Source organism: Amphiprion ocellaris, chromosome 15, assembly GCF_022539595.1.
Source record: "Amphiprion ocellaris isolate individual 3 ecotype Okinawa chromosome 15, ASM2253959v1, whole genome shotgun sequence".
Lineage (NCBI taxonomy): Eukaryota > Metazoa > Chordata > Actinopteri > Pomacentridae > Amphiprion > Amphiprion ocellaris.
Genome location: NC_072780.1, coordinates 23,530,084 through 23,543,268, shown reverse-complemented (window position 1 = coordinate 23,543,268; position 13,185 = coordinate 23,530,084). Strand labels below are relative to the sequence as shown.

Sequence of the window (13,185 nt, the reverse complement as noted above, 5' to 3'; positions counted from 1 at the left end):
GGGTTAGCTCTGTTGCCCATTTGGGTTCCTTTGTCCTCAGCACAGTCTCCTTAGCCACTCTCACCTGAGGTGACTTGTTGGATCGGTCTTTAATGGGACCAGCATACAGCATCTCCCTTTCTGTAGCCAGTTCTAAAGCAGCTTGGAGGGACATAGGATGAGCCAAAAGTGTCTGGATTCGAAGCTCATCCAGCAGTAGGGCCTGGAGGAAGTGGTCTCGAGCTAATTCACTCTGAATCGCCGGGGGCATGTGAGTATAGGTGCGGTGAACCAGCCCTTCTATGTCATTAGCGAGATCTCTCAATGGCTCCCCCAGTCGTTGCTGTCTGCTACATAGCTCAGATCGAAGCAGGCTAGCGGCTGAGCATGGCCCAAATCGTCTCTTCAAAGCTCCAACTGAAGCCTCATAGTCACTTCTGTCGTCAGGGCTTAGTAGCAGCAGGCTTGAGAGGGCGTCACCAGTAAGGCACACTGATAGTTGGAGAGCTTTCTCTTAAGTTAACCACCTACCAGCCTTGGCCAACAGTTCAAACTGTGCATGAAACGCGTCCCAGTTAGCTTTGCCGTCATATCTTGGAATTTTCATGGTAGTAGGAAAAGCATCTCCACGTGCACATGCATTTTTTACCGCTTCTCCCGCCACTGTTGTTTTCCCGCCAGTGGTATGGTCTTCCCAGGAGCGCCGAGAGCATCCTAAGCCCGCATCGGCTGCCATCTGCACAGTCATTTCTCTCACCCGCTCTCTGTGCTCTGCCACTCTCCGTTCCTCAGTCGTGGTGGAGTGATCGTGTTCATCCTCCCTCTCCTCCTGTTTAATCTTGTGTTCTTTCAGCCACGTGTTACTCACCCTCGAAAAGTCAGGCAGTCTTTCGTTAGCAAGTTGCTAAGCTAGCGGTAGAAGCAATCTCTTGACCTGAATGTGTTGATATTTTAATGCTGCATATCTGCTATAAATAATGGCAACATGTACTCTGTATTATCATTATGCTACAACAGCAGAGATGAAGTTAAAGGTGATAAATGGAACCTGTGAATATTAAGAACAGACAATAATAAACTGCTGAAAGAGTTGGTCTGTCCTTCTGTAAGTGAAAGCTAAACAGGAAGTGGTTCACTGAGGATGTCGTCCATTCAGTCTCCCTCTTCACAACCAGATGAGGTTTTCCTTCTGTTGGCTTCACTCAGAAGATCTTCACAGTGAACATGAGACACCTGAGATGAAGACAGACATCACAGTATCAGCATCAACAGTAGAGGTTCATTTTAAAATATCCCTGGAAAGATTTCCTATTTCATATAGTTTTCCAAGCACTGAAAGACAGATAGGCCTGTAGTCACTTTAGCTTTAGAGGAGAGGATTTTATTATCCAGCTTCTCTGTGCTGTAATTCAATGTAATAACTGTAATGTTCATCATTACTTTGGTCATATTCTGGGAGGTTATTTTTCTAATCTGCACTAAGATGTACTACAACATGTGAACCAGTCATTAAACAACGTTAACCATTAGAGAGTAGTTGTACTGTTTTCTCCAGTTTAACCTCAGAGACTCAGCACATATTCAGGACTACTGACAACACAGAACCTTAACCTTACTGTTTTAATCACATTTAGGTTTTCTAAACGTTACATTAATGTGAACCAGCGTCTCCACTGAGAGTTTTATCAACTAAATGTACCACATTACAGTAACACAACACACTTCCGCTGTTAACATGCAACACAACACAAACATCGTTAGCTTAATGCTACGTTAGCTTTAATCAGGCTACGACTGAGCAGCTAGCTCGGTTAGCATCGCTAACATTAAAGCTAATATTTACTATGCTGACTTTCTTCTCTGGTTAACACACTCAGAAATAAAGTCCACCAGCATCTGGAGTGCATGGCACACATTATATCTGACACTAAAGCTGCATATAAAGTGCATTAAAACCGACACCGATACGAAAATAAACACTTACCGAACTATCAGAGTCCTTTCAGTGTCTGCTGGTAGAATCAGCCGAAGGTAGAAAACTGGAAAAAACAAGCCAAAGTGCAGAAAAACTGTCTGTGGAAAAGATTCTGCTGCTCCACCGATGAATAAATCAACAGTTAATATATCAGAATTAATCCAACCGAGGAGAGCAGAGTTTACGGTGAATGAGCGTCTGGGTTGCCTCCTCCATAGGACCTGTCAATCATTCCAGACCAGACTGTCAATCAAGTAACCACCGCCCCCTGGCTCCACAAAACTTTAACGCTCTATATAAAATTCTATATTGATTTATTTTAAGATTGGCCACCTGATCTCTCATTTTGACCATTTTCATAAAGGAGACTGGACTTCTACTTTATGCAAATTCAATGCGGGTGTAGTTTGCACTGTTCAAGCATAAAAACGTTACCTTACTACAGGTATTTGTTTCAAAAGCTTTATGTTGTGAAGAACTGAGATTTAGAAATTTGTGTTTCTTTTGCCTTGTCATTTTGTAAAGACGTTGTTTATTTTTGCTTTTTTAAAAATTATTTTATTTGGAAATACCAGAATTTGCACATTATTTTACATTTTTGTCTGTCTGATCACATCATTTCTAAAAAATAAATTGGACATTACAGTCAAATAGTTACTCGGTACTTGAGTAGTCTTTTCACCAAATACTTTTTTCCTCTTACTTGAGTAATTTTTTGGATGACTACTTTTTACTTCTACTTGAGTAATATTATTTTGAAGTAACATTACTCTTACTTGAGTACAGTTTTTTGCTACTCTACCCACCTCTGTATATATATAAAGTAAAAAGCCAGAACCACAATAATCATAGTCCATGTTTGTCCTAAAGGCAGAGCTGTGCAGAGCAGTGACGCTGCACCACTCGATATTGTACAGCTTCTCCAGCATCAGACTTGCAGTGAAACACTTCTGACTCCAGTCTGTGATTAGACAGAGGCAGCAGGAAAAACCTCCTCCTCTTCTTTATCCGCCACACGTCTGAAGCTGCTCCTTTCAAAAGGCCAACAGCCATATATATATATATATATATATATATATATATATATATATATATATATATATATATATATGTCATGTATATAGGTCATGTTAATGTAATAATTATAGTACAAAGAATTTTTGCAATATACACTAACAGTCAAAAGTTTGGATACACTTTCTCATTCAAGGCTTTTGTATTATCTATCTATCTGTCTATCTATCTATCTATCTATCTATCTATCTATCTATCTGTCTGTCTGTCTGTCTGTCTGTCTGTCTGTCTGTCTGTCTGTCTGTCTGTCTGTCTTTTCTCCATTGTAGATTAATCCTGAAGATACAGTTTTTTTGTTTACATCATAGTTCCATACATATTCTTTTGTAGTTTTGATGTTTTCAGTAGTAATCTACAATGTATAAAATAATTTAATAATAAACACTCAGTGAGAAGGTCTGTCCAAACTTTTGACTGGTAGTGTATGTGTTGAAAACAATTGTTTTGTTTGTTACATGAAGTCATAGTCTCTACTCTTTGCCTCCTCCAGCAATGGTGTCTACTCCTGACAACAAATCCACCCGTCCAGTCAGTGCTCCTGTCATGTCACCGGTATCCCCCGGGGAGGCAGCCTCGTCACCATTGCTGTCTGCCCTGCCTCACTCTGACCACCATGATGGCTCCACACCGAAAGGGCACCGCTGTGCAGACAGGAAGGCAGACTTAAAGGTGGAATGTCTGCTAGCTGAGTACACCAAGAGCCACAGCCCAAAACCAGGGCTCACTCCAGATATCAAGGTAATGAACACAGATCTTTGTGTTACCTCATGTGTTTTAGGTACCATCAGGCTTTCACTCTCTTCATTATTGAACCAACAACTAGCTTCCACTGAACTTATAATCAGAGATCAGCAATGAGACCAAACAGAAGATGTTAATAGCAATCAAAATACAGTGGAATTTTTCGGTGGGCAACTCCACAGTTGAAAATAAATTTAAATGTTACAAATTAAGTATGTGTAGTACCCTAAATTGTCTAAGTCCCATACATTTACAGTCGCATTTAAGGAACACACCTGTTAAGGTAGTAATAGATTCTGTAGTGAGGGCTCTTGACTTAAGAATATATGAGTGAGATTTAATGTACTGTATGCGAAAAGTTAAATTAGGAGTAATACTGTAAAAAGTTGCCAAAAAAATCTGATTTTCACAAGAACAAAAGTAATATGGCTATGCTTATTTTTTTGTTTGGAATTGATCCTCAATGTATGAGTTTGTCTGTGCTACCAGACAGTGGCCAGGAAAGAGCGGAAGCACTCCCCCTCTTTGGCCATCACCAATGGGGAAAGAGAGAAAAAAAGCCAGGTTTGTTTGCTTGATGCATGATCAGACTAAACACATGTTGGAAATGTATAAACATTTTAAAATAAAAAGAAAAATACAAGTAGACATGAAGGTTTAAATCACTGAATGATATGAAACACTCATGAATTCAAATATATTTCCACTGACCTAAAATATATATAAATAAATATAAAATTAAGCTTTAATATAGTGGGAAAGGACTTCTGGCAAAATAGTGATACAATTCAGAATGCACTTTTCTAGCTTAAAATGAATAAAGAATTAATTTATTTGAAAAAGTCATATGATAAGTTATTTTAGGAAAAAAATCAAATGGAAATGTATGGAAATATCCTTGAAATATTATGACAACTTATTCACTCATTTTGCAGGTAAAGACTTATGCAATGAACTAATGCCTAAATGTTGTAGGGGGTGAGACTATTCAACAGAAACCCATTATAATACATTTTGACCAACATGACATACGCAATTGATAATGTAGGAAACAGCAGAGAATTGTAAATGATCATTTGCATGGATGTACCAAAGCATTTGCAACTTGGTCAAAGAAATGAGAAACTGCATTTTTTGATGTGCGCAAGTGACACAATGATGTGAAGATTGAACAAGTAATTTTGAGAATTTCAATTCTGATCTGAGAAATGTACCAAAGCGACTGACAAAAACTGTAACTGAAATACCTATTATAATATACATATGAACTATTATACTATATACACAGTAGCTGATAGTTTTACTAATTCTTTCGTAGGAACCCACAGTTATTTGTCCATGTGGGGCACTTGACCATCATTGTAATACTGGATTCTAGTTGAGAATATATAACATTATCACTTTTTGACGGAAAAATAGAACTATATATTAAGCATTGCTGAATAGTGAAATTGTGAAGCATGTTTAGTGTCTTGGTGCATTATAAATGTTATGTTGCTGAGTTAGAAATGAGATCTTAACATGTCTTTCCTCTGATGGGGGTGCAGCACTCTCTTCAGGACAAAAAGATGGAGATGGTGCGAGTGAGGAAGGTTAGCATGTTCTTGTTGACCAGCCACCCCTGCATCAGTTAAATATCAGGACACTTTTAATTTGCTTTGTTGTTTTGTAACTGTCCTGTTTTCCATTGCAGATGCATACAGTGCTTATTTTCTTTGTTATTTTTTTATTTCCGGCTGTTTGACTTTCTGTGTCAGCTTGTACATGTGTAAATGTCAACTTTCTGTTAGAACAATAAGAAGTCAGTCCATTGTTCAAGCTATTGTTTAGTCACTGCCTGCTTGTAAACTGGGTTTATCCTTGCTGAGAAGCAAACATGTATAATACTCATCCTACTACTGCTGCTACTACTACTACTAATAATAATAATAATTATAAAAAAACAAATGTCTTGATTTGGACCCTGTGATGGACTGGTGACCTGTCCAGATTAACCCTGCCTTCACCCTAAGTCAGCGGGGATAGACTCCAGTCGATAATGGAGGGATATCTTGATTTTGTATTTTTATATTATCTGTAACTGCTGGAAGTTTAAATCAGAAAATAAGAGATGTATATGTTAGCTACATCTAATTAAATTTAAACCTCCTCTCCCCAGTGGTCAAAAAACATGTTACAGCAGTACAATAATTTAAACAAATGGCTCATAATATCAATAATGCCCAATACATAGCTGTGGGTGGATGTGGCTCAGCCAACCAAAAGTTGCTCACAATGTAAGGCAAGCAGCTTGCATGGTACCTCTGTTGCCACTGGTGTTTGAATAGAACACATTGTAAATTGGCTTTGAGTACAAAGTAAGAAACCTAAAGTGCACAACTCACAACTAATCACAACTTTGCTGTCTAGTTGTAGGCAATGGTGTATTTGGAGATTGTAGAATAGGACGTGATAAGATTTTGTCCACTACAATCCATGCAAACAGTGTGGTGCATTTTTTTCAGTGTGGTCTTTCCATTTTGCCTGTGAACACATCATTTAAGTTTTGCACTCCATTTGTACAGTGGTATACACTAGGTAGGAAGTATCTAAACTTAATATATTTTAGTTTCTTTTTTCTAAAAAATTATAATGCATCTTCATGTATTATTCAACAATTTTCATCCATCTATAATGAGGTAGTTAAAATATTAACACAATGACAAGGTGAATGGGGTTTGTTTTCTTAAAATGTATAAATTCCTAAAGTGCTCCAGCAGATACACCCACAATGATGCCCCTCTTCTTGTTCGCTGCACTGCAGCAACCTTTGCATGTGCAGCATGTGACTTCTACTCACAGCGCTAAGTGTATATGTGCCACTCTTCATTCATCGTACACATGACTACTATGTGTATGGACGAATTCCTCATCTTCCCCCTCTGAGCTGGGTTCACTGGGAATTACAGCCTTGTTGTTTTTTTGTGATTCGTGTCATTGCCACAATTAATGCAAATCGACCCACCTATGCAAATCGAATATGAAAATGTTTTATTTAATTCTGCAATATTTACAACTAGTTCTTCCCTTCTCCTCATTTTCCACAGAAGAGAGCTAAGAAACTTGAGGGTGAAACTATTTATATCAGACATAGCAATTTAATGCTGGAGGTTTGTATATTCAGTCTTAACTGCTTGTTTGTTCTGGTTCTTCACACATTTTTCTGCCTGCATGCACATTCTGACAATTTTTATTTTGATTTGACACCTCGATTTCTGTTTCTTTCTTTGTTTCTCTTTTTCTTATCTTGTTTTTTAGCTTAACCCTAAAGGGTTGGCATGCACTATTTTCCTCTCTGATTCTCATGCAAGTAGCTTTGTTTCATGATGACACAGTCTCTTTAATTTCTAGTTTGCATTTTATGTGATATATGATTGGGAAACATCTTAGGTTAAAGTTTCCGCTGGTACTGTGGCTACAGCTTGTGTTTTGATGCTAAAGCAAACAAACATTCAAATATAACTGAAATAATCTTAGATATATTGCATGGTATGACATCATTGGCTTAACTCATAATAAAAAGATATACAATATATGCTAATTTGTGTGAAAAATAAACAGCCTCCACTATATTAGCCTTTCAATATTGATTACACTTGATAACTGAAACCTGCACCCCCCATAAGGCAACTAGATAACACGTTTATAGAGTTTTTCCCCTGTCTGGTAAATGCCTATATCATCTGGGTATTTTTGCAGACTTGACAAAGCCACTCGAGGCTCCTACAGGTTGGCACACTGAGTAGTGAACCAGTCATCTTGCAGTCAATTGTTACCTTTGGTCATCTCAAATTGTGGAGAGTACCAGGCCTCTCTTATTTTTTTTGTGATAGATAGATAGATAGATAGATAGATAGATAGATAGATAGATAGATAGATAGATAGATAGATAGATAGATAGATAGATAGATAGATAGATAGATAGATAGATAGATAGATAGATAGATAGATAGATTCTTTTATGCCTTGCAGTCTCACCAGTTGAGGTCAGAGTGGCACACCCTTTGCAGGACAGCTAGATTGGAACCTCAACTCGACCTTAAAAAAAAACATTAATCTAACTGTAGCCAAAATAACTTCAAATTTGACAATGAACATGTTTGTTTTGTAGACTTTGCACAATTAAGAGCTAATGACCGTGAGAATTTGTTACTACCAGCCAAGAAGTTTCAGTACTGGGCCTACTGTTCTGCCAGCAATGTCAGACATTTTAACTTGTCAAAGTAGGAAAAGTGTAAATATATATCATTAACAATGATTCCAATCAAGCAGGTGTCCCAGTAAGCTGTGTCAGTCAAAGAACATGAACATTACCAAAACCCAGGAAGTGACAACTGTAATGAAATAAATGAAATGCAGCTGAGGTAGAGCTTGAATCATCAGAAAGAACCTGTTAGATTTTCCTCCGGATTTAAATCACTCATTTTATCATTTCAAAAATTTTGGCATTGAGCATTGAACTTAGAGCAGGATGTACTCTCAGAGTGACTTTCTAGTTTAACCTGTGCTCTTCCTGCTTTGGCAAGTCAAGTGTCTGCTGTGGAAAGGCTGCATTGACAGGGACAATAAACAGAAAATACATTTTATCTGTTTCCCAGTCATATATGCCCTAGTGATGCTATTAACAGATTATCACACTGCTGTTGTTGTTGCTCATTGGTTCTCATGGTTACTGATGATGTCCACTCATCTTCACTTTACTTGATTCCTTTCCTCTATTGACCTAACTCTCTCCTTTACTCATGCAGGATTGACCATCTGTCTGTGAACTTGTTACCATAAATGCTGTGATTATCGTGCCGTATGACATTCTGTGCTGAATTTACATCATATCAGAAGAAAGGGATGACATTCATTTACTAGAGGGTGGGGTTTACTCTATGATGATCCTCTCCCTCTCTAAAGCATAAGTTTACATGTAGTGTCAAAGGGGTCACTTGTGATAACCCCACAAAATTATTAGCACCCTGCAGGTCTACCAAGCCCCTTGGCCTCAGCTCATATTATACAGTGATACACACCTGCTTTCTATGTGCAACCTCAGCCTTCAGAGTATCTAACCTGCCACCCCTCTCTTCATGTGAACAGTCATGTAAAACTGACACAGAGAAATTGTTGGTTTTTTGATGCATTCGGAGAGATGACCATTTGATCCTCATTGCAGCAGTGCATAATATACAAGTGATGCACATAACATTGACATTCAGTAGTCATTTCCATAATTCAAAGAAATGCATTCAAGCAAGTCTCTTGGGGAAAGGTAAACACAAATGAAAATCACATCCTAATTTGTATGTGGGGTTCCATAGGTGCCAGTGATTAGAACCTTAGTAGGGAGTGGCAGATTGTCCTTGACTCACTATTGTGTCATCATAGCAAGATCTAAACAGTTGTCTAAGGCCTTCATAAATATGGCTGTGGATGCCAATGAGTTAGGCAAAGAGGATTGAAGAATTAAGAGGGGGGAGGGCAAGCACTGCATCAAATAGGATCAAATGTTTGCTGAAAAAAAAGCCAAGAATTTCCATTTTATCTTCCTGTTTTTCACATATGTATCTGCTTGCTTCGTAGACTCAATCTGACCACTACAATAATTTAATATGCAGTATGTTACCTAGTGCTTAGTGGTAATCCCTTCTCCAAAAAAATGTGTTTCTATAGAAGTAAACTGCATTCACAACTATCCTCTAAAGCACAGGGCATTTTTTTTGGCTATTTTTTTAACACATGAACAGCATGTTCACAACACGTTAATAATTTATCCTTTACAAGCATTGATTCAATTCAATAAAAATTTTTAATTCAGTTTTATTTACATAGTGCCAAATAACAACATATGTCATCTCATAACATTTAATATATTAAAGACCTTACAAATTTTAAACAGAAAGCCCAACTATCCAAAGTTGCCTTTGGAATCCCTTTGAGCAAGAAGTCAGCGACAGTGGAAAGGAACCAAAAAAACCTCCCTTTTACCGGAAAAAAAAAAACCTCCAACCAGTTGGGGTTAGAGCCAGCGTGAGGGGGATAGTGGAGTGGTTTGGGGGAGATAGCAGGATAGCAATGAGCATTTTGGAGGTCGGTGAGGACAGAAACTGCAGATCAGAGATGTGTAGTTCCAGATACAGAGACTCCTGCAGAGAGAACAAACACAGGACCTCGGTGAGACACAGTGTTAGTGATATGTAACGATGGTGTATAACTGTATGGCAGAAAGAGGAGCCCAGTGCATCATGGGAATCCCCCAGCAGTCTAAACCGATAGCAGCATAACTAGTTGACAGGATAGGTTTTATATGTAGTAACTGAGTGAATACCACTACTGTAACCTTTTCCCCGCACGTTTCTTAATGTTTTTATTTTAGAAAACTAAAGTGTGATGAGGGGTCTTAAAGCCAGATTGTCCACTGTGTTTGTTTACCAAAAGAGGTAGTAGTGAATCATAAGGAGGCAAATTTGCATGATGTCAACGTTGTCAGTATATTTATTTGCCATTTTTTTGCCTGGCCTTCCACATCTTGGGTGAAATTCCCACCACATTCTCCACCCCTTGGTGGAGAATGTGGTGGGAAAATTGTGAATATGTAACAGTGGACATTTTTCCAGCTGCCCATACTGTTACCTGGCAAAAAGTATATTTCTCTCAAAACACAATTAAGAATGCTATATAGGAACATACTGTTTTGAAGACAGGGTTATTGTGTCCACTGTCACATTGCTGTTTAATGTGGCTGCACATGATTGAAGCAACAGGTTTGGGACAATTTGGGAAGTAGTCCTTTCTCCACCAAAACTTGACGAGCATATCAGTTTAATCTCTGCCATGAGAAGGAGATCACGTGGTACAAAATATTTCTCATTATTGTGACTATAAATCATAATTTTCCTAAAAAGTCATAGCAGGTATGCTGATACTGAAATTCATCCTTTACTTGGACACAGCAGAAATGAAAAATTGTAAAAATAAATAAATAAATAAATAAATAAAAAAAATTTTGGGAGCCAATTATGTTCAGTGCACGGACAACTTATCATCTTCCTTTGTGTGTTGTTTTTGGCATACAAGGAAAGGATGTCCACCTTCCTTTCTTTGGTTCTGTTACAACAGCTCACCATATGTTGGGTTTTTAGATAGCATTCCACCTCCTGTTTCTTCTCATTAAAGATCTCCTCTTGCTAGCACTGATAAAAATCAATAACCTGTGAGCTACTGATGACTTATTAGTAACCACTAAACAGGACTAATCCTCTGCTTGTTCTACTTTTAGTAGCACGAGATTTTAAAATGGGCAGAAAGTAGACTAGATTAATCTATTTCAAATAGAAAATCAGAATACTTTTATGCGAGCTTGCATAGTGAATATTGAAACTGAAACTTGACTTTAAAAACTTGCATTACAAAACAAAATGCAATCACAATATCTGTCTCAAAAGTCACAGTTGGATACTTTCCCAAAATCAGTGAGAATAGGCAGCCCCAGTCCAAGCATGTGCTTCATAAGTAACACAAAGCCATACTGCATATTAAAGAATAATTTGGAATCAAATGAGTGGCAGACAACTCTTACAACTTCTTACAGGTGTAATTTATCATTTATCTATTTAGCAATTGACTCCTTATTTTAGTAATAGGATTATTTTTTATTTGGTTTTATATTTCAATTCCTTTTCCCCCACATTTCTTTTACATCTTACTCATTTTCTGTCATCATTATTCTGTCCTGTGTTGTTGTCATTCTTTCACTTCCAACTGCATGGTCTGACTGTTATGTTCTTGTTGAAGGACCTGGATAAGACTCAAACAGAGATCATGCGTCACCATACCAGCATCAGTGAGCTGAAGAGGAGTTTTATGGAATCAGTACCAGAGCCACGGCCCAGTGAGTGGGACAAGCGTCTTTCCACCAACTCACCTTTTCGCACAGTGAGCATCAATGGCCAGCTTCAACCAGCGGTGAGTCCACCAATCTGGGTACAGTGCAGCTGTACTGTTGTTTACTCTTGAGTAGAACACAGTGTCACATCACCCATAGTAGACATGATCAATATAACGCTTCCAAGTTAAAGCCACTTTTTTCAAGTTAGTTCTGCTAACTAACTTGCTGTTTATGCTTGCAGCTTACCGTTTGTCTTGCGCTGGAGAGATTACAATGATGTCATTTTTCTTGCCTGAGTGTAGATAACATGTCAGATGAAGGGAGTTGATGAGTGTAATTTTCACTGTAAGATTACAAGATTACATGTTACAATAACACAGGATCTTATATTTTAAAAGTTTTGCTTAACCACTAAGTGAGCTGCAACAAAAATGAGCTAATGGCCTCTTTTAAGACCCACCACACCTGTTTCTCCAATCCAGATATAGCAACTAGTATTTCCAAGCTCGGTTATTATCCTGCAGCACATTCAGTCGAGTCACACATTTTTCATAAAAGAGATTTTGACATGTCACAGGAAAATGCACCGGGGTAAATGATCAAATAATTGATGGCTAAATTCCATCTAGGTGCTTTAATTTCAGGGTCAAGATACTGTTCTTGCTGATCCACTGTCACACTGATTCTGACTTACTTGGATACTAGCTTTTCTTACTTTGGCAAGTCACAATGTACTGTACTGTACACAGACACACAGACACAACACGCACATGCACGCACACGTGCATACACACACACACACACACACACACGTATATGAATAAGGAATCATGAATCACGGCTAAGATAGCCATCTGGGGAGTCATAATGTTTATTTTCACTGTTATTTAAATTAAATGTACCCAGTTGCACGGATGAATGTCATTGTCAAAACACATACTAAATCCTGTATACTAAATACAGCATATTGTTGCTAAAATGGATAATGTGTTAAATAAATACCATTTCACCACTTGGAGGTGCTGTTTGCTTCCTACACATCATTCCCCTGCTTTAGCACAACTGTAGCTGCAGTCGCTAAAATGCTTTTGACATTTGAAATTTTGGTATGAGGATGGCATGTGTGCAGAAGTATGGCCACAGTTGTGCTTGCCTCAGTGGCGGGTGGTGTGTGTCTGATGTGGGGATAGTCTAATCTGGGCTTTCTAGCACATGCTACAGTAGCTCAACAATGTCCAGCGCTTCTTTATGAGCAATAAAGAATGACATCTTCAGGCTATGGCACTGGCCAACCAGCTTTGCTAGGTTGTGCTTTGCTGCAACCTCAAAAGTTCAGTATGCTTCAAACCAGCAAGCTCTAAAAAAAGTGCTGCCTGAACACATCTAAATGCAAAGCTGTGTATACTTATCCTGAATGGTACCACATGCAGACTTGAATGAGTAATGCTTGCGACAATAGAAACAGACATTTGACATGTTGTGAAATGCAGAAATGGAGACT

At 38.2% G+C, this 13,185-nt stretch overlaps 1 protein-coding gene across 15 annotated transcripts in view; it reads left to right on the top strand.

The window, feature by feature from the left end:
• Positions 1-13,185, top strand: part of epb41a (erythrocyte membrane protein band 4.1a) — a 100,602-nt gene that overhangs the window by 50,586 nt on the left and 36,831 nt on the right. For 9 of the 15 annotated variants that reach the window (XR_008604112.1, XR_008604111.1, XM_023294576.3 and 6 more), the window contains 5 exons: positions 3,519-3,766; positions 4,259-4,333; positions 5,317-5,361; positions 6,856-6,918; positions 11,591-11,761. Coding sequence is in view for 13 of the 15 variants with exons in the window: in XM_023294576.3 (XP_023150344.2) it covers positions 3,519-3,766; positions 4,259-4,333; positions 5,317-5,361; positions 6,856-6,918; positions 11,591-11,761 (602 nt within the window). In the remaining 2 variants the exon portion in view is untranslated. Of the gene's footprint in view, positions 1-3,518; positions 3,767-4,258; positions 4,334-5,316; positions 5,362-6,855; positions 6,919-7,066; positions 7,115-11,590; positions 11,762-13,185 lie in introns of all 15 variants that reach the window. The other 6 variants (XM_055017750.1, XM_055017751.1, XM_055017754.1 and 3 more) reach the window with 6 other exon arrangements.